This window comes from Eucyclogobius newberryi, unplaced genomic scaffold (assembly GCF_026437365.1).
Source record: "Eucyclogobius newberryi isolate DKJ021-1_F unplaced genomic scaffold, fEucNew1.0.hap1 SCAF_3, whole genome shotgun sequence".
NCBI classification, from domain to species: Eukaryota; Metazoa; Chordata; class Actinopteri; order Gobiiformes; family Gobiidae; genus Eucyclogobius; species Eucyclogobius newberryi.
The window spans coordinates 26,307,074-26,333,252 of record NW_027315945.1 but is presented as its reverse complement, the minus strand read 5'-3'; the positions used below and the strand labels follow the sequence as shown (position 1 = coordinate 26,333,252).

The 26,179-nt window shown below is 43.0% G+C and overlaps 1 protein-coding gene across 3 annotated transcripts in view; it reads left to right on the top strand.

Annotated features, from left to right (window-relative positions):
* The window catches only part of kirrel3l (kirre like nephrin family adhesion molecule 3, like), a 37,093-nt gene extending 11,208 nt beyond the window's left edge, over positions 1–25,885 (top strand). The window contains exons 2-16 of one of the 3 annotated variants that reach the window (XM_072460482.1): positions 9,344–9,499; positions 9,977–10,126; positions 12,438–12,595; positions 14,225–14,375; positions 15,052–15,157; positions 15,407–15,555; positions 15,870–15,997; positions 17,485–17,611; positions 17,719–17,819; positions 22,327–22,525; positions 23,253–23,372; positions 23,471–23,580; positions 23,718–23,807; positions 23,899–24,285; positions 24,361–25,885. In XM_072460482.1, coding sequence (XP_072316583.1) covers positions 9,344–9,499; positions 9,977–10,126; positions 12,438–12,595; positions 14,225–14,375; positions 15,052–15,157; positions 15,407–15,555; positions 15,870–15,997; positions 17,485–17,611; positions 17,719–17,819; positions 22,327–22,525; positions 23,253–23,372; positions 23,471–23,580; positions 23,718–23,807; positions 23,899–24,285; positions 24,361–24,420 — 2,192 coding nt within the window. In that variant the 3' untranslated portion in view covers positions 24,421–25,885. Of the gene's footprint in view, positions 1–9,343; positions 9,500–9,976; positions 10,127–12,437; positions 12,596–14,224; positions 14,376–15,051; positions 15,158–15,406; positions 15,556–15,869; positions 15,998–17,484; positions 17,612–17,718; positions 17,820–22,326; positions 22,526–23,252; positions 23,373–23,470; positions 23,581–23,717; positions 23,808–23,898 lie in introns of all 3 variants that reach the window. The other 2 variants (XM_072460481.1, XM_072460478.1) reach the window with 2 other exon arrangements.
* The last annotated feature ends 294 nt before the right edge of the window (positions 25,886–26,179 follow it).

Here is a 26,179-nt window from a genome sequence, read left to right as displayed (position 1 = left end):
TCACGCTGTAAATGCTTAAGTGCTAAAGGTCGCGGGGTCATTAGCCCAACCCAGGCGCATTCTCCACTGCGATCCATTTCAACACACCAGGCACCATATGTCCAGGTTTTCACAGTCAATGGGCCAACTTAGCCTCCAGCACAAAGGGGAAATCTGCATTACTACGGTCGCTTATAGGACAGAATGCACCACAAGTCAAGCCACTGGCCGTTGGAGGGAAAAGTATTGTGCGGTAGGTGTGGTATCGCAAACAAAAAATTGGAAAAAGCGTGATCTCGCCCTGAGCGTCTTTTTTTTCTATGCCGTCCCTCTTTTGAAACACCTTTTGAGACTCCTCCTGTCACTCATACACTTGTTAATAAGGCCAGGAAAAGATATGAAAGATTCGTCTCTCATGTCTACCACTTTGAGGTTGTGCTTCCGGGTGCCATGGAGAAAATGCATCTTTATGAAGTAATGCCGCATTTTAATAGAAACAATAAACCAGGCTGCTTATAAAGTCATAATTCACGTCCCATATCCTGTTGTTGTGCAGGCGCTCCAGGGATTTTAGGCACAGAAAAGCAAAGCCCCTCTGCTCTGCCCATTATTCGAAAAAGGTTTAAAGGGAAAGTGGTGTGCAGCGATCCTGAGGGAGGGATGCATCACACGTATATTCTTTCACTGCAGCGATTAATATCGGATGAAAAAAAAAAGGTCAGACTTGACTCAAATAGGTCCAGTATATCACAGTTACAGTGGTAGCATTGCGTTTCATACATCAGTCGGAGCTGTGATGTCTCGTCAGGCTGGTCGCACAGGAGAGGCCCACACGGCACATTATCAAAGATTGATGGGGCGTCCTACTTAAAGACAGGGATGAGACACGAGCGGGGTGCTAAGTGTTACCCTCAGCACTTTTGGGAGAGTTTTTTTTGTCGGATACGGACTTCTTCAAACATCACCGTGACCAAATAAAACTATGCAAGAGTCGGGACACACATTAACACCATCTGCTGAATAATGTGGGTTGTAATGATATGCAGTCTCATGCAACAAACTGTAATGCGGACCACACGGCCAGCCTCTTCTTTTTACATGCATTATGTCATCGTGTCATCACCAGTTTACAATGGCCCACACCGGACCGATACAGGAACACCGCGCACGAGCTGAAGTTTAAAAGTGACAATTATTTAGGTCACAATTTAATCGTAAGCAACAATAAGTAATTTTAGTTTAATGTACATACTCCAAAAAAGTCAACCTACATGCAAAGTCTGGTTGTTTATGTGACAATACCGTTACTTTTTCAGTCAGAAAATTTGCTTGTGATTGAAGGCAATTCAAGATTTAATATGGTGTTTGGACATAGTGCCAACATTTGTGAATAATCGTAAAATTGCCATCTTTCTTCTTACAATAATCGTAACACTTACTTCAAACACATCAGCTTGGAAGACAAATTGTTGATTGTCACTTGCCCTAGAAAATGAGACACAGTGAAGAGAAAGTCTACTCTCTTCACATCACTGGTGGCCTGTCAAAATGTTTTGAGGGCAAGTTGCTGATGAGCTTAAGCATTTTATATCAAGAAATCTGTCTCCTCCCCTCTTTTCCCCTGTAACTGAAGACAAAACAAACCGACAGAACAAACAAAGCCCATTATTCCAAATCCTTTTTTCTCAAAACACACTTCTACACCATCTCTTATACCCACTGTTGGGCATCATCTTTCCTGTTTCTTGTTCAGAGTGCTTGCTTAATAATTAATTGATTAATTAGCGTGCTCATTAATCATTGATTCGTTAATCATGGCCTGATTTTTCTTGAGGAAGCAGCGCATTCTGAAAAAGCCTTACTTCACATTTCACTCTAATTATGCTCCTTTACTAATCAACGCTTAAGAAATGGAGTTTCAGGAAATGAGTTTTCTCCTTCTGTTTCTCAAAGCAGTTTGTACAGTATTGGGGGCGACAGGTAATGCTTTTGTTCCTCCTGCCTTTTGAACGTGAGGGAGGCTTTCAGTTATCATTTTAGAAGCAATGAAAAGGGAAAATTGATGTGGGATTTTAAGTCGGTGCGCAGATCTGTGGAAGTTGGTGCAGGCATTGATGAATACATGTCCAGTGTTTAGTGTTTGTCTTCACACTGAGGTGGCAGCACAGTGAATCACAGTCTTATTGTTTGTGCTATAGATCTCTTGGGACTACAGGTAATTTGTTTAATCGCTGTGAGTTATGTTCTCAGGACAGAGCGTTTGCGGCATACCCAACGGCTCCGATATATCTTTTGCAAACTGGCTTGTGTGGACCCTGGAAAAGGCGAGATTTAATTAAAAGTGTTTTTGTGTTGGATGCAGAGTTCAGAACAGCGGCTTGATGACAAAAGAAGAATTATGCATCAAATTAGTGGCAGCTCCAGTCAGTGCGATGGAGGTACAATGGGTATTAACCTCTGAGCATTAAAAAGCACATATTAACATCACTAATGAGACTTCAGTAGAGCATACTGTGTTTTATAGACGCACACAAAAGCACAGCAGTGACTTCAGTGTATCATCAATGCTACTCCACGAGACCCTCCATCACGCAGCAGCAGCACTGAACAATAGACACAGCCCTTTACCACTAATGAGATGCATACATTTACTGCATTATACTCTAATTAAATATAATAATATAAAGAAGGGAGAAGTATTCATTATAAAACATGATATTTCCTATTGTGAAAGCCAAGGGGGTCTCCACTGGGCTCAATTAGCCAGTGTAGGCCTGAAATCCCCAGACTAGATTAATTGACACCCCAGGGCTTTAAGTACTAAATCTATGCAGAACCTTTCGTTTTCATACACTCCTAGAAAAAGCAAGACGTAGCGGGAATTTCACATTATCTTTTCATTGCTGTATGGATTTTTCGTCAATTATTTACATATTTTGTTTGGTTTACTTTGCGGCGTGGGAACGAAATGATCTAGTTTTTCATATTCACATCTTTATTTTTCGATCTGCCATTCACTCACGCGTTATGACTGCTCCTTCTTCCGGACGCAAACACACGGAAAGCAGGGCATTCAGAAAACACAAGCGCCCAAGTTAATGATTTAAAAGCATAGTAAATTGCACTGAAAGCCCTTCTTCCGTCTGTCCAAATAGTGATGAAAAGGCAGGGAATGGGAGACAGTTGGGAGGGAAGAAGTGACAGAGAAAAAGAGAGAAAGAGAGAGGAAAAAAAGAGCGAGGCCTGGACAGAAAAGGTTTGGAGCCATGACACAGATCAAGCTAGCATCTGTCTGGCAGTTAAAACACCGGGGGGTAAGTGGGAACGAAATGACAAGACGAGCTCAATCAACATTTTGTCAACACGCCGTCCCGATGTCTACAGACAATTTCATACTGTCACCTCCTCCTCCCTGCGATTTACCCGTTGTTTTTTTTCCATACATATATATTCTTTCCCCCCCCTCATCTCCCTGCCAGCCAGCCTAGTCACTTGCTATCTGTCTGTGCACAGAGTCAGCTCGCAGCCCTTTGCCTCCCGGCCTCGAAACAGCAGAAGGGAGGGAGACTTGTGTGGTGGAATTACGCCGTGCACATTCAGATCCCCTCCAGATATGCGACTGTGAAGCGGCGTATGTATTGCAGATGACTGGTTGGAGCATACGCATGGAGGATATTCGCTGTGTCAAATAGGCTGTTGCACTTTCTCCTTTTCACTTGGCTCGTACGCACACGCCGCTCTATTACCACATCCGGCGCATCCGCCATAGCAGCTCGACGTGCCACTGCTCAGCCATGCGACGCTGCCCCCGTGTGCACTTCGGGAAAAAGAAAGGAAAAAAAAACTTGTGGTGACAGGGAAGCAGACAGACTGATTACACCATTCCATCAATACCCTCTCTGGCCCTTTGCAATTGGGCACTGACAGGAACCCACTTTTTCCATTTTTACCATACTTCACTTTTCCGGTTGCTCGAACATGTAGTGGCTGCTTTCCTACTATTCCCCCCTCCTTCCTTTTCCTTCCCTGTGCCGTGCTTTCCTGAGTGTTGTGTTGACAAGCTGACACAAACCCCTGTGATTTTCACACCGGGGGTTGCTGAGAGGGAGAGAACAAGAAAGAGACAGAGAGAGGGGAAAAAAATGGGGACAGTGGATAGTGAAGTGCAAAGAGAGGCTGGCATGAGATGACAGCTGACATCAAGTCGGAGAAAAGCAGGCGGCAAGAGAAAGCAAATCAACAATTAGTAACAGGGAGGGCTTGTGGTGGCCTGTGTACGCTTGATTTGGGGGATCATGGCGAACGGCTGGAGAAGGGTTGAGTAGAATATGCCCGGGTGGGGTGCGTGAGGGGAGGTTGGAGGAGTAGGAGGGAGGGCGAGGATGAGCGGGTCCAGTTTTGTAAAAAAAAAGAAAAGAAAAAGGTTGCAGTCTGAGCCAAGATTTTCACAATGGAATAAAGGCTGAAAAGGGAGGCTTGGAGGATTATACCACGGCAAACAGCTCTTTAAAAGCTGTTAGACTCCAATTTGGGCACAAAAACCTAGAACGGGGATAAAGATAGTGACTGTGGGTGGCTGGTTGGAGCGTGGGATGAATGTCGTGAAAGTGTAGAGCTGCATAATCATGTGTGTTGGCTGTAAGTTGGAGACAAGGCCTTGTTGGTAGATCGCCCCCCTTAAAGCGTGCAAAGGTTGCGCTAATGAGCGTAGGAGACGGATCAAACGGGGAGATGGGTGCAAAGTTTCTCCCATGGGACTCTAGTCCAACTACCTCAGCAATACTTTTTTATCTGTTTGTATAAATGCACGCGCAGAGGAAAGACAAAAGAGTCCGGCTCAAAACAAAGGGATAATAATTCCATACAGAGAGAAAGGGCGCACGCTTTTTCCAGCCCGATTTAGAAGCCTTATCGAGACGAGGCACAATGGATGGCATTTGGGGAAAGGGGTTGTTTATTCCAAGCTTGACACTTTTTGCCAATTGTTTTGTGTTGTTGTTGTTTTTGCCTCTCTCTTTCGCCTGCTCATTTTCTCATTTTCTTCCCTCTCATTGTGGGGGAGTCGCAGCAGCTGGGCACCCGATTCGCCTCACCAATACTGGATACCAACCACCGGCATTTTTTGAATTATTCCAACATGAAGCAAATTGTCCAGTCGAGTTGAGTGTGCTTACATTTATAGAGCCTACAGGATTGGAGGGGAATGAGGACTAAAACGGTGTCCTTTTGAATCTATAACGTTTTAAGTGCCATTATAAAGACTGAACGCTCAAACAGACATCGAGTACATGAAACAAATTTAGAGTTATACTGTTTTCAGCCTCTGCAAACCATATTTCAAGTTGTTCCAAGTGACTTTTAAGCCTGTTTTAGTCTGTCCGATTATGATGACAGCGACTTCAATTTAATTCACTGGAGGCAGATGTGCAGATGTGGATGGATCATTGCTGGCATCTGTCCGTCTTCTCCTGATCCGTGCCCATGCCGTTGTATCAGACGGCAGAGCAGGAGGAGAGGATGGGGGTTTAGTACGGTTGTAAAAGCTCTTTAATAGGTTATGACCAAGTCCCGGTTTGCACTTAGCTCAAGCCATGTGACAGGCTGAAGTTTGTCTGTCAATGAGGGGGATAAAATAACTCTGTCGTCAAGTGCGTTTTCCCAGCTCTTATGTTTTCCCCTCATTGGCAAAGTAATGAAAACTGGTGGCCGTAGATGGTTTTGGGTGCTGAATGTTTCCCCTCACTCTCTCACTCTGCGTAGTACTGTCCTGGACAATAAAAGTTACAAAAAACAACCTGATTATAGCTGTAATACTAAAACAAATACATAAACTGACCTAAATTGTAAAGAGTAAACACAACAGATTACGTTGCATATATGTTCTACGACACAAAAAGTGAAAGCATTAATGTAGTTATATATTACAAACCAAAATAACAAGAGTATTTGTAATTCTCTTCAATTCTACCACACAACAAGCAGTAAAATTAAAGCTTTAATATATTACAAATTACAATTCAAAGTCAAATGGTTACTTATAATGTGTTACTTCTGTGTATGCTCGGTGACACATGCAAATGCCTCACACTTGGATGTGCTAAACCAACATGCAGACTCAGCTCTCGCTATAAAGCATAAACGCACACACATTTAGGCAAACTTTGCTCCGTGTGCACCGTCGGCGTGAAATGATATTCCACTTTCAGAAATCCGGATTAAAATGTATCCGCCCGAATGTTTTGACCTTGTTTTTGAGAAATAGAAATGCATACACTCGCTACGAGGAAGGTGAGGATTTCTGTAATGAGAAAGTACAAAGCTCCCAATATTCAGCTGTGGTAGAATCTTTACTTATCTAAAAGAAAATGCAACAAGACAGACCAAATTTTGACCTGAGTAACCAGTTGAAGATACATTTAGGTATTTTGTTTCAGGGTTTCAGGGTATTTGAAATGAAATTAGAAAAAATACATTTAAACCTTTAGATTACCGGTAGCTATACGAATATATACATCTGAGCAGGTCTTCACACATTTAAACAACATGCCCTGTTCCCTCACTTACCATAAGTATATTAGTCTTTATATATTAGAAATGATACGTTAAATACAGCCACACTGCAGCAGTGTAGTAAATAAAGTCGTGCAGGGAAAAATATATGAATTTCAAGGAGATTGTTGCCTTTTTTGAGCCATTCATCCCCAGCCAACTGGAGCTGCTCATATCAGGACTGTCGTGCCTCCAGAGCCATGTTTGTGTACATTTCTGCAGCACAGCACGTCCCTAGTTCACACCCACAGTTTCCCCATTTATTCTCCTCCACTTTTTCATTGTCTAGTTTCTGTTCCATTCCCTTCTCTTGCTTTCCCTCCATCAGAAATGTATTCAGTAATTAAGCTGCTAATACACCGTCAAAGAATTGTCTAATTCAGCAAGGAGGAATTAAGGAATCTGGCATGAGTCATTAGCCAGTGGAGATGTTCTGTAGAGCATTTTCAATAAGAGCGCCAATGGATGTACGCCGCGAACTGGGTACTTTATATTTGTAACATGATGTATGCATCAGACTGTGAGCGATGATAATTGCCATATGTGAGCATGTAAAATTGCACGTGGGTGAAGCAAAGACAACAATTCTGAGCATGTAATCCATCAAAACAATCAGTCTACATAGCGGAGTTATTATTATCATTGTAAACATTTAGAAACTCCAGGCGAGATGCTTAATTGGAATTGATGTTTCGCGCTATTGTGAGTAAAAAGGGTATAAATCCCCAAAAGATTAACTGTGACTGGAGAAAAGGCACTTCTCTGGCTGTGAGGGGGAAAATGCCAGCCTCCGCTAAACGTGTAATGGCCTGGTTCATTTCTCATTTCTAGTTTTCAAATTGGTCCCTTTTGATCCACAGTTCAAGGCGCACACAGCACAGCGTCAACCTGTTTGCCAGCTTCTGGAAGACTACATAAAAACACTACTGGAAAGCTGATGTACTGAAAGTTAGTGTGATGAAATGTACTATTTAAAGTTTATACATCTTTGGATCTTTGGTTAGAGAAAGATTAAACAAACACCAGAGATTTTTGAGTTCACATAGCTTCGTTGCACATTGCGGAGGGAGTTTGGCGTCGGGTGCTGAGAAAGCACGGGGCAGGGTTAAGTTCATGGTGTGCCCCAAGATGAAGTGGATAATTGAGTCGGGAATAAACCCACCAACAACCTTTCCAAGACCCCCCCGTATGTGCACTTTTGTAAACCAAAGAAAACTGGAGAGAATGGCGTGAGGAGGGGAGGCAGTAAAGCTGGAAACGAGAACAAGGGTGAGAGAAGCGCGAGAGAAAATCCCAGCTACCCTCTGGGGGGAAAAGCTCCTATTGAAAAGCTATTAAACTTGCATTTAGCAGGATTGATTGGAAATGAAGAGGCCTATTAAAAGAGTGGGACAAGGGGACAATAGCGCGTCTCTGGCCGCCGTATGTTGCCCTCCTTTTCAGCAGCTTTCTTTTGCTTGGATCAGGACAGGGAGAAGAGGGAGGGGGGTCCAAGCCTGTCTGTTTAAGCGCTCCCACCAAGAGAAGCCAAGGAGGGAGGGAGCTTAACACCGCCTGAATAGAACCCTCTTTATCTTTCGCTGTCCCGCTTCCCGACCATTCTCCGCCATGCAACAAAGAAGTTTAAAAAAAAAAGGAGAGTTTAAGTCCTCCCCAACTGACTCATACACGCACCCCACTTAGATAACCAACCATGCGCTCCTTCTACCTTCCCCATGTGGATTAGTTACCTCTGGAGCGCTGCCATCTTTCTCCTGCCAGTGGGGTTTGTAATGCTCAATCTTTAGCATATAGAGGCACAAACAGATGAGGCACTGGATCCGTATTCAAGCTGTGTTCCTTGTTCCTGTGTGTGAAGCCAGACCAACCAATCCTGCAAGACGCCTCCGTAAGCTAAGCGCACTTAAACACAGCGCCTAAGCAGCAGCAGGTGTGTCTCCGCTGAATTTCCCTAGCAGCCTCAAACGGATGGATCCCCAGGGAACTTTAATGGAGTTTTGATTGTTTAACATCCATTTTTACTAAAAAGCACAAGAACGACAGGCGGATTTTCCTCCCGAGACGGTGGTTTTCTTCATGCCAACGCGCAAATAACCATATGGTGTCGGAAAAAGAGTTAAATAAGTTATGAGCCGCTGCTGACTCAAGAAGCCACGGTTTTCACATGTTCGCTACATCCATCCCGTCGGAGCGTGTCAGAATCTGCAATGAAATGTTATTTTATGCATTTCAACTTGTGTTAACATCAGTTTGTACTTTGTATATACAGAGAACTTTGCTGCCACTTTTCTATAACACTGTCCAAAGGAAAGTGTAAATGTTTCCACCATGATACAGTTCAAAAACAAATTCATAAGTGTATTTAATAAAGATACTTAAAGGCACTCCGAAATCAATATAACAGATTTTGCAGGTTGTACTTCACTTAGCAAACCCATTTTGTCTTTTCTGGCACAGCATTCAAAACTTCATTCTCCATGTTATTGTCTTGCCGGGAATGTTCCACAGAATGGCATAAAATATATTCATGCCCATGTGACATTACCAAGTACCAGTGCAACACTTTCAATTGAATAAAGTCAAGATAGACATGTTTAAGCAGGTAGATAGTGCACCTTTAATGTATAAAAGCATGAACATGGATCAAAGGAACAACTACATAATATTCCTCTTTCATGCTGCTTCTTTGACTAGGGATTTACGGCACTGTCTTGTTACCTTTCTCTGTTTTTATGAATGAAGTGAATGACTGAATCATGAAATTAAAGAAACATGTCAATAATATATTCACATCACATTTCTCTCTTTCTTCCAGGGGCCTCCAAAGCAGCCTACTTCTCCCAGCAGCCCCAGGACCAGGTGGTAGTTGCCGGCCAGTCGGTGACCCTTCCCTGTGTCATCGTGGGCTACAGAGGGATGGTGCAGTGGACCAAAGACGGCCTGGCGCTGGGAGGAGAGCGAGATTTACCAGGTACTAGGCGATACGTTTGTCTCCACTACACCGGTGTTATTGCTTCCCCCGTCTCGCTCTGTCTTGTCGCGATCAATGCCACATCTCATTACAAATGCGGCCTTCTCTGTCAACTGTTAAGGTTTTACACAAATGAATGTGAGAGAGCAATGTACGGCATGCAGACAGACCGCAGCTGCACAGACCAAACTTTAATTTGTTCTTTAGCATTTTAAGGGTCTTGTAAGAAGGTAGATAATGAATTCTTTCTTGTCACATCTTGGCATTTAAATGTGTTCAAAAGTGAAGAAGACGCAGCAAAGTTTCCTCTTGACCTTAACATCCTGGCTTTATTGTGCGTGCTGTGTCTCATAATGCCACCATAATGAGCTTTCTGTCTATTTGTCCTCACTTGTTGTCAGCACGCGTCAGTTCCCTATATGTTTATCATGGTTTGTTTGCCTCTCTAATGCATTTCTCCTCGTTGGCTTCACGCAGGCTGGACACGCTACTCCTTAATGGGCGACCCGCTATCAGGCGAGCACAGCTTGCTGATCGATTCGGCTGAGTTGGTGGATGATGCGGTGTATGAGTGTCAGGCTACACAGGCAGGACTGCGCTCCCACCGTGCCAAGCTCACTGTACTAGGTAAGAAACATGATCTACCGCGGCACGCCTTTGTGGAGGACAGGCAGCCAATCAGGACAGTGTCTTCATTACAGCGCACATGAGTACTGAGCAAACCTACAGCTCTGTGCAGTGCAATAAGTGTAGAACAAATATGTAATAGGGAATTTATATAAATGATATGTTTAAAGTGGGCACTATACCCAAATTTGGATATTATTATGGCTGTTGTTTTGATATGCAACATTTGAGTTTATATTGTAGAGTGAAAAATGCTATAAAAAGAGCTGATTAAAACTTAAAATGAAAAAGCTTGGATCCAAACTTTGTATTAAGGGTATAAAATTATATTTCTGAACTTTTACAGACATTTCACATGTGTTTAATAACCAAACCTCAACTAATAAATGTAAAGACATATTTTCATTTTTTATTTTTATTTTTGTTGGATCACCAGAATGTCGTTATCAAGATACACCAAAAATATTGAGAGGTTAATTTTTGTCAATATGGCCCAAATATGGTTCATATAAAGAGATTCTGTTTTATTTTGAGATACAAACTTTGCTTAAAAGAAGAAGCCTATTTATTTGGTTGGTTTGTGGCTCAGTAGAAAAAAACATTTATCCCTGAGCTAAAATATATATTTGGTTCAAGACATTTATGATGTTGGGCAGTGGGACAATTCCACACTTTCAGAGTAATAATAGTATTATTTTAAACTTAAGTTGGGACTAAAGTTAATTATCTTTCCTACAGTATCATTATACACAGTACAACAACAAATACTACATTTCTCAATTAACAACAAACTATTTACCAGCGACTCACCAGAGGAACATAACAAACATCTCTTCCCTGTTCACTCCCCTAATGTCTCATATTAATGCTTAGCCAAGAGATTCAGGAAAAAATATGGCCTGTTCCTGTGCCTCAGAAGTGATAATCACGGCAGTGTGGACGTCGGGGTAATGTGATTGCTGTAGTCACAAATGACTCGCCTCATCACTTGAAAGTCAGAGTTTGCACTGTTAGCACATTTTAGAATGAGCCACAACATTTGTCAACTGCACTGCGCTTTTTACATTAACATGAAGTGAGTGATCTACTTCTTCATGTGGGACTTCCGACCAGGGAGGGAGGGGTGAGGGGAAGAGAGGAGGGTCCTTTGGGAGATGGATATGGCATAGCACTGCTGGCATCTGCTGGCATGTAAAGGAACATCCATCTATTAATTAAACCTGTCAATTGTGTTTGTATTTGCTTACGAGCACAAAGAGGGGAAAACTCGGAGGACTTACTCGGTTCTTATTGCAGAACGTGTTGTCCTTGAGTCAAGCTGTTGGCATTAAGGTGCCAGTTCATGTAGTCAGAGATGAGTGCCATAGATGGAGTTGCCATGGAAAGGCAACATGCTTTGTAGGATCATTTGAGGCTGCCAGCCTTTCATAAGTTTAGTGTCACAGCATAAAACAAAGGTCCTGAGGCGGACTGGTCATCCACTGCCCACACAATGAGTCAAAGATGCCCATGTGGAGGCTGGAACACAACTTCATAATAGCACTTAAAATTCCTTTAACAGCACTATAAAAGCTCGGTTCGCAAATGTTACATCTACATAAAAATGAATCAGATGCATTGCTTTAGACCCCCTGATTGTGTGTGGACATAGGGGTTGAAAAGGGCTGTTTAGTGTGTGTGCGAATCAATGTGGCCAGACGACACCAAAGCAATCCGGCACAGTCAAAGGAGTCAACGCAGGAGTGCAGTCAGGGGAATCGGCATGGAAATTAAAATCACCTAGCTCTCGGATTCCATTAGTGTCCGTAGCGCGGCAGTGGAAGGACCTCTGACAATTCAGATACACAGAGTGAAATTGGTTCGGTGAAAGAGCGAGAAAGGCCAGCACAAACTCCATGTTTACGCCTTCTCTTATTGGTCGGGGAGATAGGCGCCTTCATCAGGGCTGGCATGCTTGACTTGCCAATGGTGCGTGCGAAACCATCCAAATAAATGAACAAATAAGCAATTCACTTGAAACATCACTCTGCAACAGTAAGAGCAAATAGAGAAATAATGTTTGTCCCCGGAAAGAAAATAAGGTTTATGTGTGTTTGTTTGTGTTTTTTGATAAATGACAAGTGTTTGTTAATCCATACCCTATTATGACGGAAACCGAGAAAATCTAGGATATGTTTTTCTTGTTGCTGTAGCGATTTATTGATGCTGAGCTAAGAGCAACTCCAGCTCAATATCAGTGAAACTGTGCACCAGTCTGGAGCAAATGAGTTTTTGTTCTAAGTGTTTATTTCTTCTGTTTTGTTCTGTGCAGTTCCCCCTTCAGACCCGGTGGTGGAGGGTGGTCCAGTGGTGCGCCTGAAAGCTCACACACCACACAACCTCACCTGCAAAGCCTCAGGAGCCAAACCTGCAGCTGAAATCACCTGGTACAGGGACGGAGAGGTCATGGAGTCAGCCATTTACTCTAAGGTACAGAATAAAGCTGCATTTTATCATTTATACTCTCAGTATGGGGATATGGGAAATCAACAAAGTTACATTATCCTTTTTTTCTCATTGTTAGGAATTAACTTAGTACATGTACCATCTGTCATCTGGTACATTTAATCTGTCATGTGGTGGTATTCAAAATACTTTCTTGAAACCAAAAGAACACATTGCTGTATTTCATCATACTATTTAGGTTGATTGGCCCATAGAACTGAAAATGACACATTACATTTTTTACACAATGCAGTTATTCAGTACTATGCAACTAAATACATTTTCACAGTATTCTCCCCAACACCGGTCACACTACAGTAGCCTTGTTGCACTGGAAACCTATTAAGCAAAGGTAGGATTAAAATAAATGTCTGTGCCATTTCCAAGGCTACTAAATTATATATAATGTATTATTAAAAAAAAAAACATTACACGAAATAACATAAGAGCGGAATAAATCTTGATGTCCCGTTCCAATAAAAATGACCTTTTTCCCAGCTACCGTTAATGGTCTTATATTTTGCCACCTTTTGCTCCCGATTCGCCCGCTCACTGCAGCCCTCCTCCCGTCTGTTGTGACCCCCTGCTCCCACTGCTCCTCCCCCCCTCCCCCGCTCACCCCCCTGCTCACTAATGCAGCCACACTAGAGCACAACTGGAGCATGCCAAAGCTCAGACAGGCATGAGTGTTTCATACAGTAGAGTTTTCTGCGGAGGAGAAATCAACCACAACAATGCAGAAACACAATGGGAATGCGGCGGAGCGTACGGCTTGCCACGGCTGGGAAAAGTGTCACATTTTTCATGCTCCCTGATCACGCTAAACTACGCTAAACGGTACATTTAGGAAGCTTGCACTGAGAAGGAAGAAGAGGAGGAGGAGGAGGAGAAAGAGGAGGATGTGTGGGCAGAGGAGAAGAGTGGAGGAGAAATAGTGATGCGTGATAGCAACATTCAAAACATGGAGGAGCAGAGAGATATGGAAAGCACTCTACATGCGAGGTGGTGACAGGAAGTGATGTGATTTAATCTAGCATAAAAACACTTTCTGTGTCCAGCTGTGGTCGGGAAAGGGTTCATTGACATCACTGTCCAGGGAGAAGGCTCAGCTTGCGCTTTCTTTTCTCCAACATGTGGGCCCACAAACCATGTCTATGGGCCAATTGGCATTCACGCTTTTAGATGCGGGGCACTGATGTGTGTTTTAGTCTGGAAGCTGTGAGCCACATCTTGGGAATCTACACCTTTCCTCACTTAGGTGTATTGATTTCTGGAAGCAGTAAATAGATTTAAAAGATGATGACAAACAAGGAGCGCTGACGGGGAACACTTTCAGAAATGTGAGACCAGCAAAATATTCCCTGCTGCATCGTAAAACGTATGATTTAACAGCCACGTCAAAGAAGGAGATGGCAATTTTAATACATTGCACTTAAAAAATAGAACTCTCCGTGTCACTGAGAGCTTTCTAAATACATTCTCGAACAGCGTCTGACGATGTGGTGCCATAACCATTCTCAGTGCTACTTGGTATTAGACACGTATTTAGACTGTAAAAGTACACAGGCGACACGCTGCTGTAAATTGCTGTGCGTTTTTATTGTTGCATTGTAGACACTTATGGAGGATGGGAAGAGAGAGTCTGCTGTCAGTATGCTCCCCATCGTCCCGGAGGACAGCGACTCCGGACGGACCTACACCTGCCGGGTCCTAAACCAGGCGGCCCCCGCGGGACGCCAAACATCCATCACCATCAATGTCCAGCGTGAGTACACCTCAGGAACATTACAGTTACAGTCCAGCCAGTTTTCTATTTGATTTCTGTGTTGTTTGCACACATTATGAAATACAGCCAGATAGATTTGATCAGGTTTAAGATTATCTGATGATTTAACAGAAAAAATACAAAAACAAATTATTTAGAGTCTGAGATCAACACGAGTGTTCATGGCCATGTCTACGGTAGTTGTTTGATTTTCAAGGATAAAGTGGCAGTAATTGGGAAACTGTTATTGTGCTAGCTAGACTTTGATGTTATTTGAAAGGGGCATGTTTAACTGCACAAATCAGTTTGTTCTAGTCAGATTTAAAAAACGAAAGAAAAAAACAGTCTTAAATTAAGTCTAACGAGCTTCAGAACAAGCAGTGCCTCCAGTTAGCTTTACCCTTCCAAAGAAAGGTAAAGCTAACAGCTTCCATATTGAAACGTATCAATATGGAAATGCATGTGGATGAAGAGTGTATGTAAAAAAAAACTAATATAAACATTCATTATGGCAACTTCATGCAAAAAAAATACTACTGAAGTCCCCAACATTAGTAATGATTAACCAGAGTGAATGAGCAAAAAGGCTTATATACATACCGTACTTTAAAATGATCGTTCATAGGTGTGTTTGTAACTTTTGCCTTGATACTGAGTGATTTTGTTTTCACCTTAGACCCTCCTGCAGTGACACTATCAGTCCAGCCACAGACAGTGACTGAAGGAGCCAAGGTCCTCTTTATCTGCTCTGCCGCGGCCAACCCAGAGATCACTGGATACAGGTAAACATGGGGAAATGCTCCAACCTGCAGATGTGTCTATACCATTGAGCCCGGTGTAGATAAGCCACATTTGAACTCTGCTGTGTATGTGCTTGTTGTGAAGGAGAGCATAAATGGCCTGTGTGATTGGCAGAGTTTGATTGAGATTGACACGAGCCATGAATCAGCTAATAGCCACTTTGTCACGCCTGGCTAAGTGCCTTCCCCGAACTAATGCAAGTGTATAATGTGATTATTGGTGTGTCCCAGGTGGTCCAAAGGAGGAGTCCCCATCACAGAGGCAAACGGGGACAGCCTAGAGGTGACAGTGGACTATTCTTACTTCACGGACCCCGTCTCCTGTGAGGTGTCCAACTCTGTAGGCAACACCAACGTTAGCACTCTGGTGGACGTCCAGTGTAAGCTTCGTTTTTCATGATTCTCTGTTTATGCTGTTTCTTCAAAGCCAAACCTGTATTGATTGGTTAGTAGATACAAGGGGGGAGTTTCTGTTGAAACAAACAACTCTTTCTACTTCAGGAAGGCTCCGCCCAATGGGCTGGACTTACCACAGAATAGGATAAATATCGGAGTTCGCGATCTAAATTCTTTTATTGACAATGACTCTTGGATGAGAGTCGAAACGTCTATTTTTTCTAACTGAGTCCAGATGACTACAACTGAAGCTTTTTCTACTATTGATTGGTTGTTGCTCTGTGCTGCTTCACCCCAGTCGGCCCCAAACTTCTCTCGGAGCCCAAGCCAATGACGGTGGATTTGGGGATGGACGCTGCCTTCACTTGCGCCTGGACCGGGAACCCTCCTCTGACGCTGGCCTGGACAAAGCAAGGCTCCAACGTGGTAAGGGAGCCTCGCATTAGTCATCACCTTATTTTGGCAGCAGAGCCCCTTCAACACCAGGCTTCAACACTGTAACACTGTTCCCCCAGAGTGATCCCGGGCCTACAGGCATGAATCCCTCACACATCCCCTTCACACTCTTCTGTTGCTCAGGCTTCAACACCTCCTCTCTCCATGCTCCCTCAGGGCACAAGGCCTCTGGCAGAAAACTGTCCAGTGACATCCATGCAGTATTGCCATTTATTCGTCAATCATTCATTTCAGCAGAATTGGGAAGTAACCGGCTACACATGTCTTATTAAGTATATGGGTAGACATCTTTTTGAGTCAGTTGTAAAGCATTTTTGTTATTGATTGTTAATGTTTTAGGAGAAAGGTCCGTTTTTACGTGAAAAAAACAAGTGAATGTGAAGTATAGCAGTAGTATAAGAAACAGTATAAGCAGTAACATTAGTGATTGTGTCATTGTTGCAAAGGGGTGGAAAATAACGAATTACAAATACTCATGTTACTGCAATTTTGTAGATTTTTTTGGGTTGTGTCTTTCATGCATACTTCATACTTTTACTTGTGTATACATTTTCAGTTCTCTTTCCACCCCTGAAAATCAATTTCGTCAAGGTTACTATCATTTTTGCAGAACTGATATTTACTGTACTTTTTCCACCTCTTTAAACCTCAGTATTAGTTATTTTGCCCTCAGATATTCTAGGCTTCCACCACATTAGACCCTTTCATTTGCTCTAAATCAATTTGCTAGAAAAAAGCAAATTGGATGTTTCCATCGCAGCTCCACATCATCAGATAAAAAGTCTCTTAGCTTGTCCCATCAGTGAGAACATCAGAGGGGCTTCTAATATGATTTCTTAGGTGGTGCAGGAGTGAACACCCCAGTAAAAAAAGATGGCGTAAGCGATGCTGTCAGGCCTTAAGAGTGAAAGCTTTTAGCCTTTCTGTGCAAATCATGCCAGGACTTTTTTTTCCCCCTTCTAATCCGCCTACTGCCACTGTCCCACTGTAATGGATTAATTGGGTTACTCCATAAGTGTGCTGAAATAAAAAAAAAAAAATTGAAGAGTGGGAGGGATGTGGGCAGCGGTGACAGGACGGGGGCGCATTGGTGTGTGGGGAAAATGGATTAATCACAGCATGATGGAATGACAGGATCAATGAGCTAAGGAGCACTGAGTGTGTGGGGCTACTCCAAAGGCTAAGGCCCACTCACACCACGCTATGCTCCCGTCCGTCCCCACTGTTTAATTACAACAATCTCCGCAGCGGCACGATCGCTCCGTTGCGGTTCGAGTGTTTAATGCTCTGATTAAGGCTCTTCACAATGAAATTAAACTCAAAACCACTAGCATTAGTTACGACGGCCGGCCCACCTCACTGAAGCCGACGCAGAAGTCCTCGCCTGTTGAATTAGCTTTGCTCTAGCACATCTCTTCACAATCTTTTCTCACTTCGCGCTTATCTTGTCCCTCCAGGTGCTCGGTAACAGTAACACCTTGCAGTTGAAGGCTGTGACCCAGGAGGATGCGGGGGTCTACACGTGCAAGGCCATCGTGCCGCGGATTGGCGTGGCGGAGAGAGACGTTACTCTGACTGTAAACGGTTGGTGGCGTTTATTTAAACCTACAGTACAATTATTTGCGCGTGACGGCTGTGTAATATTAATAGGGTTTTCATTGTTCTGCTATTCGCTTTGTTCTTCACACCAGGCCCACCTATCATCACAGCAGATGCCACACAGCACGCCATCAAGCACTCCAAGGGCAAGCTGGAGTGCCGAGTAGGAAGCAGCCCCCCACCTGATAAGATTGTAAGTGGCGCATCTTCTTTTTTTTTTTTTTTATCTCCCAAGTCATTTGCTTTATGAAGGGAGCCTTGCACGTTGCCCTATCACACCTACACACGTCACTCAGTGTGGTTTTAACCCTGACCTCACCTTCACATCTCACCCACCAACAAACACACACTTATTCACAACTGTAATTGCTCTAACTTGCACTGAAAAGACAGTAGTGTAGAGGGGAGCAGCAGGAGACAGGTTTCCAGCAGGTTTTTAGCCAAAGCGCATTCAATTAGCGGCCCGAGAGGCGTCACTTGGCTGACCCCACTGAACCTCTGAGCATACACTGGGCTGAGAGAGGATAATTAGGGTGTGAGGAGGAGTGAGAGACAGGTGCCCTACTGGCCCCAGAGCCGGAGACAGCACACAGCAGCCTTATTTCATACAGCAGCGAGCTAACCCTCCTTAGGCCTCACCCACAGGGCACACGTGGGAGGCAGCTTAAACATGAGCTGTGAGAAGAGTTGGGAAGAGAATGCCAAAAGATTTACTCAAGTAAGAGGAAAGTTACGTCAAAAAACAATTACTCAAGCAGAAGCACAAAGTAATGGTTCAGGAAATTACCCAAGTAAGCATAAGTAAGAGAGTCTTATTTGTAATTTAATGTAAGTACTAGAACAAAATAGTAAATAACGCAATAAATCTGGTATTTTTAATTGATTGACCACAAAAATGAAATAAATAAATACATTTTTTGTCACTTGTAGACAAAACATTTACCCAAGTAAGAGTGCTGAGTGCTTTAAACTAATAATTAGATGTGGGCAATTTGTGGGCAAAGAAATTTAAATACTATTGTTGATGTTGTTTTGAAGACGTGCACAGTTTGAATATCAGGTTTATTGTTTAAAACATTTATATTATAAGTCCCAAACTCTGCTTGGCTACAAAAGCCCCACCACCCATCCAACCTCGCCTTTCACCTGGTATCTCCCATAGCTAGGATGCACTGGGACTCAGCGTTGCCGGGACTTATTGTCACATTAAAAATCAAACCAACCCGGGGCCCTATGTAAAAAGAGCCCCCCCTAGTGCTATTTCTGTAGTCACATCATCACACAGATGGAAAAACAAAATGCGAGTCAGGCCCAATCTGAGAAATGTGATTCATATTCCCTGTGAAAAGATAAAGCCCAGTCCCACTGAAACTAGTCTGAAACTTGCTGTGCTAAATGTCAGATCCTTATGTAACAAATCTCTCTTAATTAATAATTGTATTTCTTCTTATAATCTTGATTTTATGTTTTTAACTGAAACATGGCTTGACAAAAACACAGGAAATGTAGTTCTGATAGAATCTGCTCCACCCAACTTTAAATTTGAATCTGAAACACGAGAAAACAAAAAAGGGGGTGGAGTCTGTGCTGTCTTTAGAGATGAAATAATTACCCGCAGGTTGTCTTTTGGGGTGTTTTCATCATTTGAGTATGTATCCTTTAAAATGGAGCTAAAACGGTCTCCATCCATTCTCTTCATTGTTTTATACAAGCCTCCCCAGCACTGCCAAAGTTTTATTGATGATTTTACTGAGATGCTTTCAGTCATATGCACAGACTTTGATGGTTTGGTCATTACAGGTGATTTCAACGTGCATGTTGATAATATTTGTGACAGAAACGCTAAAGAGCTTGATGCTGTCCTTGAAACCTTCAGTCTTACTCAGCATGTGAGAGGCCCCACCCACAGCAAAGGACACACTCTAGATCTCATAATTACAAAGGGGGTAAATATTTCAAATGTTAATGTGATCGATGTTGCTCTGTCTGATCATTTCTGTGTCTTCTTTGACCTGTCTGTTTCTCCCCAACCTCCGGTTGGTCCTGCAGTTGTTCAGAGGAGACACATAAGTGATGGCACAGGTGCACTGTTTATGGAAATGATAAACTTTGAAAATGTCTCATGTTCTAATGTAAATGATTTGTTGAACTCTGTTACATCTAGTGTTTTGAATGTTCTGGACACCATCGCCCCTATAAAGGCTAAAATGGTTAAAAATAAGCAGAAGGCGCCGTGGAGAAATGATGATTCGGTCAGGGCACAGAAAAGGGAGTGCCGCAGGGCCGAACGGAAATGGCGCAAGTCAAAGCTCCAGGTTCAAAAAGAGATTTACAAAGAAAAGCTGAACATGTACAACCTAATCTTATGTAGAACTAGGGAAAGATATTTTTCTGAAATAATTGGAAGCTGCAGTAACAACTTGCGTGTCCTGTTTGCCACAGTAAACAGATTAACAAACCCTCCAGCTCAGCTGCCGTTAGAACTCATTTCCACATCCAAGTGTAATGAGTTTGCATTATTCTTTAATGACAAAGTTCAGGGCATTAAAAATGCTATAAATCCCACAATGCAAAAAATTACCCTAAAACCACCAAGACACTTAGAGCTAACTCACTTTGCACCAGTAACTGACAAAACTGTCCATGAGATCATCACCAGTCTGAGTTCATCTACATGCTGCCTTGATGTGTTACCCACCAAATTTCTAAAGTCTGTGCTGAACAGTTTGTTAGCACCACTCACTCACATAGTTAACATGTCGCTTCAATCTGGAACATTCCCAATGTCTTTGAAAACTGCGGTCATAAAGCCTCTCCTAAAGAAGAGCAGTCTTGATGCCGCAGTACTGAGTCATTACCGGCCCATCTCTAATCTACCATTTTTGGGTAAAGTCCTTGAAAAGGTTGTTTACCAACAGCTCACAGATTTCCTCTTAATAAACAACTCATGTGATGTTTTTCAGTCAGGTTTTAGACCTCATCACAGCACTGAGACTGCTCTTGTCAAGGTGACAAATGACATCCGCCTGAACACTGACACGGGCAAAGCCTCAGTCTTAATTCTGTTAGATCTGAGTGCTGCTTTTGACACTGTCGATCATGGGATCCTCTTACAGAGACTAGAGGACTGGGTGGGCATCACTGGCACTGCCCTAAACTGGTTAAGGTCCTATCTGGAAGACAGGAAGTACTTTGTTGAAATTGGTAGCTGTGTCTCAGACCACATGACCCTGACCTGTGGAGTGCCCCAAGGGTCAGTCCTGGGTCCCCTTCTGTTCAACCTCTACATGCTGCCGTTAGGTCAGTTGATACGCAGTGAAAATGTGTCCTATCACGATTATGCAGACGACACTCAGATCTATGTTTCACTATCGGCAGGTGACTATGGACCAGTGGATTCACTGTCACTGCATCCAACAGATCAGTTTGTGGATGCAAAACAACCTTCTCCAGCTGAACTCAGACAAGACTGAAATAATCGTTTTTGGCCCACAGAAACAAAGAGAAAGTGTTAGCGGTCACCTCCAGAGTCTCGCTCTAAAACCTACAAACCAAATTAGAAATCTGGGGGTAATAATGGACTCAGACTTGAACTTTAATAGCCACGTCAAATCAATAACATCAGCAGCTTTTTACCATCTAAAAAACATTGCCAAAATCAAAAATATAGTGTCAAAACCAGATTTAGAGAGACTTATCCATGCGTTTGTCTCCAGTAGATTAGACTACTGTAACGGCCTGCTCACTGGTCTCTCCAAACGAGCTGTAAAACAGCTGCAGTACATCCAGAACGCTGCTGCTCGGGTCCTGACCAGAACCAGGAAGTATGATCACATTAGTCCTGTTCTCAGGTCTCTGCACTGGCTCCCTGTGGCTCAGAGAATAGACTTTAAAGCAGCTCTGCTTGTGTACAAGTCTCTCCATGGCCTAGCACCAAAGTACATCTTGGATATGTTAGTGCCATATGAACCATCTCGGACTCTGAGGACCTCAGGGACCGGCCTCCTGCTGGTGCCCAGAGTCAGGACAAAACATGGGGAATCTGTATTTCAGTTTTATGCAGCTAAAATCTGGAACATTCTTCCTGAAGATGTGAGACAGGCTTCTACTCTGACTCTACATGTTCAAATCTAAGCTAAAAACAGTTTTCTTTAGTTGCGCATATGACTGAAAGGATTTTTTTTTTTGCACTCTTCTCTTTTGTTTGTGATTTTATTAGTTTAGAAAATCAGTTGGATTGATAATTTTTAATTTAGTTAATTTTATTGTATTTCTGTTTCTGTCATTTATTTGTGATTTGAATGCATTTTTCCTGCTGTGAAGCACTTTGAATTGCCTTGTGTATGAAATGTGCTCTACAAATAAACTTGCCTTGCCTTGCCTTGCCTATATTTCTTTTACTGGCATTTCTCTAATAATTAAACCTCAGACATGTTTTAACACATTCCTGTTTGAATGACATAATATCATCTGACTATGATTATCAGGATACATTTTTCTCAATATCGCCCACCCCTATGTAAAAGTAAAAGTATGGTAGTAAAGTTGTAGTAAAGTAAATGTAACTGAGTACTACCCACTTATTCTCGTGAACTATGTCAGGAAAAGAGCAGCTTGGCGGTCAGCATAGGCATTAAGTAACGTAGAGTGAGGAGATAAAGATAAAGATGTGTTCTTAAAGATGTGGCTCCTCTCTTCAGGTGTGGGCCTTCGGAGACTTGACTCTGTCCTCTGGCTCCTCCGGTCGTTACTCGGTGCACACAGTCACCAGCAGTGTCGGGGTGGTGTCGACGCTTGTGCTGTCCGAGACTCTGGCGCAGGACTTCCAGATGCGCTACAACTGCACCGCGTGGAACCGATTTGGCACCGGCACCGCTCTAGTTACACTAAAAGAACAAGGTACATCACCCTATCTGTTTTACTAATACTCAGAGTGGCGAAGAGGCCAGATTAAGAGGAAGCACAAGGCTCGTCCTGTGCTTATGTTAATTATACTCTTCTAATCAATTTGATTTAATCAGCAGATGGCTCCTTTAATGAATATGTTTGCCCCATAACATAGATATTGATTAGGGACAAAAGTCAATTAGAAGGAAACCGCAAGTGTTTGTGGTCACGCTCATATTCTGTATCACTGTAACTGAGCCCCACCCAGGTTCCCAGCCCCATTAGGCCATGTGAGAATTAGCCACTGATACTATACACTGTTGTAGTATGAGCCTTTGTTGCGGCAGACACCAAAAAAGGTCTTCAGCAGTAATTTACATCAAGGCGGTGGAGTGAGGTCTCCGGAGAAATGGCCAGTGGAATCCTGGAATCTCTAATTAGATTACTGTCTATTGCTTCATTGCATGTCAGGCCTTATTACCCTCCTCTCACAGAGATTACAGACAATCGCTGGGCAGCGTGAAGTCGGAGTGGCGGCAATAGCATAATAGCGTATGTTAGCTGTGAGCAGGACAGAGCTCATGGAAGATGAATAGATATAGCCTCAGTAGAATGTGGAATTAGCCAGACAAATCCATTGATCTTTTCCTCCTTGTGTAGTCATTTGGATGTAGACTTTTGTATGTAGTTTCAGTCTGTCACTCAATCTTACCATATTCTATTACTGCTCTTTTTACAGAAGCCCTGCCTATGCTGATCATCGCTGGTGGAGCAGTTGGAGGAGGCTGTGTGCTGCTTATATGTGTCATTACTTTGGTGTCTCTATGCTGCAGACACACAGGCAAAGGTGAGCTCAACGGTTAGTATGAGCTACCAATTCTAATAGATAACGTACATTTTTCATATTATTAGCTGTTGATGGAATATTCTAAAAAACTATTTAATTCATGTCAATAGGTAAAAGATGCACCCGCCTCTCCAAGAGTGATATCCGCGTTCAGATAGTTCACAGTGATCACAATGCAACCAGAGGCAATGATGATGAGGAGGACGTCAAAGAGCCCATGGTAAAAATACTTTTTTTAATCTTTATCTTTGACAATGGATTGTGATGCCTGACATAAACGCTGATATGGTTTTGTGTTGCACTTATTCAAATGAGATTCATCTTAGTAAGGCTTCTGTGTGCTTCGTCTAACCTCAGGCTCCAAACAGCAGCGAGTCTCCAGGGACTTCCCGGACAGAACACAGCGATCTGCTGGAGGAGGAGGAGGATGAGCGATCAGACACCAAGGTGCAGAGTGCTTCCTTTATATGTTTAGCAAATGACTAGTGTAATGTGCATATTTGACAGAAAGTTCCTGACTGAATGTTTGTCGATCTAGGATCCGACCAATGGATACTACAACGTACGTGGACATGATGACCGGCACATTCGAGGCACTGGATTTTCAGAGTTTCCCCCAAACTCTCGTCCGGTTTACACCCCCTCCCAGCTGCCATCACCAAGCCCGGTGTACGGCCAGCACGGCACCCAGCCTCGAATCTACGAGTTTGCCCACCGGTATGCCACCAACACAGTGAGCCGCTCCTCCTACGAGCAGCAGCCCACGCAGCAGCAGCAGCAGCCGCAGCAGCCGCAGCAGCAGCAGCCGCCGGTGCAGCAGGGAAACATGTACCCCACAGACCCTGTGTACAGCGACTCGGCTTACCTGCCCGCACCCTATGGCCGTGCCTTCACCAGCTACGTCAAACCTGCCTCCTATGAGAAGGTGGATGCATATGACCAATCGGACCAGGCTAGCAAAGTGTCTAGCTCATCTCGTTTCTCTTATGCCTCATCACAGGTGTCGTCCCAGCAGTCTGATTATGGGCGTCCCTCACAGCGAATGCAGACTCATGTCTGACGGACTAAACACAAGAGACAGTGAGTGGATAACCGCTGTGTGGACTAACGTACTCAAGGACTTTCTCTACTTGGATGGTCCTTTGTGGACATTTGGAAGAAGTCATTTTGGTTATGAAATAACCGAGCCCATTCTATTGCGGGAACAACGATGAAGCTAGCGCAATCAACAGACAGTGATGTTCGAGTCCAGCTTCTAAATAAGTGTGATCCCTCATCAGGTTATCTCCATGTGTTCAATCAGACTGTGGAGGTATTCTGCCAGTGTAAGGGCCAACTATGTACTCATCAATATGAATGGCCAATCGACTGGGGGAGCTGTTTACCTGCATTCCAGAGTTTACTAAACATCAGCTATGGCCTCTTATTTCTTGAATGGAGAAACAACAAGCTACAAGATATTCAAGAAAAAAAAAACACATTTACTGTTGTCTGCCATTTGGTGTTTTGTTGGCATGCAAAAGGAATTCTAAGCACATTTGTGTCGATCATCAACAAAGGAGTGAGCTAACCACAGAACATGATTCTGCACAACATGCTAGCTCTACTGACCACCAGTGCTGCAGTCACTGAACTTGGTACATTCAATCAGAGGTGAAGCCTGAGGGGTCGGTGATGGTCATTGGATAATTAAGAGAATGTGTGATTGATGTTCTGTGAAAGACAAAGATTTGATGTAAAATTGTACAAGGAGAGAGAAGGAAGGGGTCAAAGAACCCAAAGAAGGTGCTGTCTGTATAGAGGTGGAGCTGTGTTGTAATGTTAACTGAACGGAGAAACAAAGAAATTGCTTTTGTTGAACAATCAAAAATGAGTTTAGATTCAAATAAAATGTTGGCAATCCTGAATAGAGATAACCTGAAAGCAGCATCACCAGGCTCATGGGTAAAGTACGGCAGTCCAAAGGTATACACCACACTCCAGATTCTCTGACATGTTTACAAAAACAGTACTACCCTGAATATCATGTGTACAAATGACTGAGCCCATACTTTTTCTCTGTTGCATGCAAATGATGTGTCTAGTGAAACTCTTCAGCGTTTATCTTCATGAACATTTCATGTTGGAGCCGTGGGTTTGTGCACATGGCCTGTTCCACTTTCTGGACATTTCTGTATGAATGCCTGTACTGCCATTTGTCAACAAGAGAACAATGACATTTAAAGTGAGAGCATAGATCATCGCTTGTCTTTATTTTTATATTTTTAATGAGCCTTAATGTACAGTGTGCAAGCTGCTAAACTGTAAATTTAATCTTTATATACATTTATCTGTTGATTTATTTTTGGTTCATAGTTTGTTGTCCATCTATCATTCAATGCAAATAATGCTTTTTCAGTCTCAACTAATTGCCATCTGTTTTTATCATTTTAATAATGTATTAAGTTTATTTGCTATAATAAGCTATTGTTGCTTGTACCTTTGTACACATATTTATATTTAAATAAAATCATTTCCGATAACAAGTGTCTGGTGTGAATCCTGTGGAAAGATGCTTGGTGAGTGCTGAAGCCTCGCACAGCAGCAAACAAAGCCTCCCATGTCGCAACAATGATGAATACATAAATTAGCAGCACTGTCTATGTTGATTTTCCTTTTCTCCCAGTGGAGTCGCATTTTTAATGAAGACAGATGAGCCAGAGGAACCCCCACAGTAACATGCCCGTCTTGTCGGGTAATAGAGAGCGGTGACAAAGACAGGTATTATTCTCTAGTCAAAGCCTGCCGTGTCACCTCTGTGCAGTAGGTATGCGCTGTGG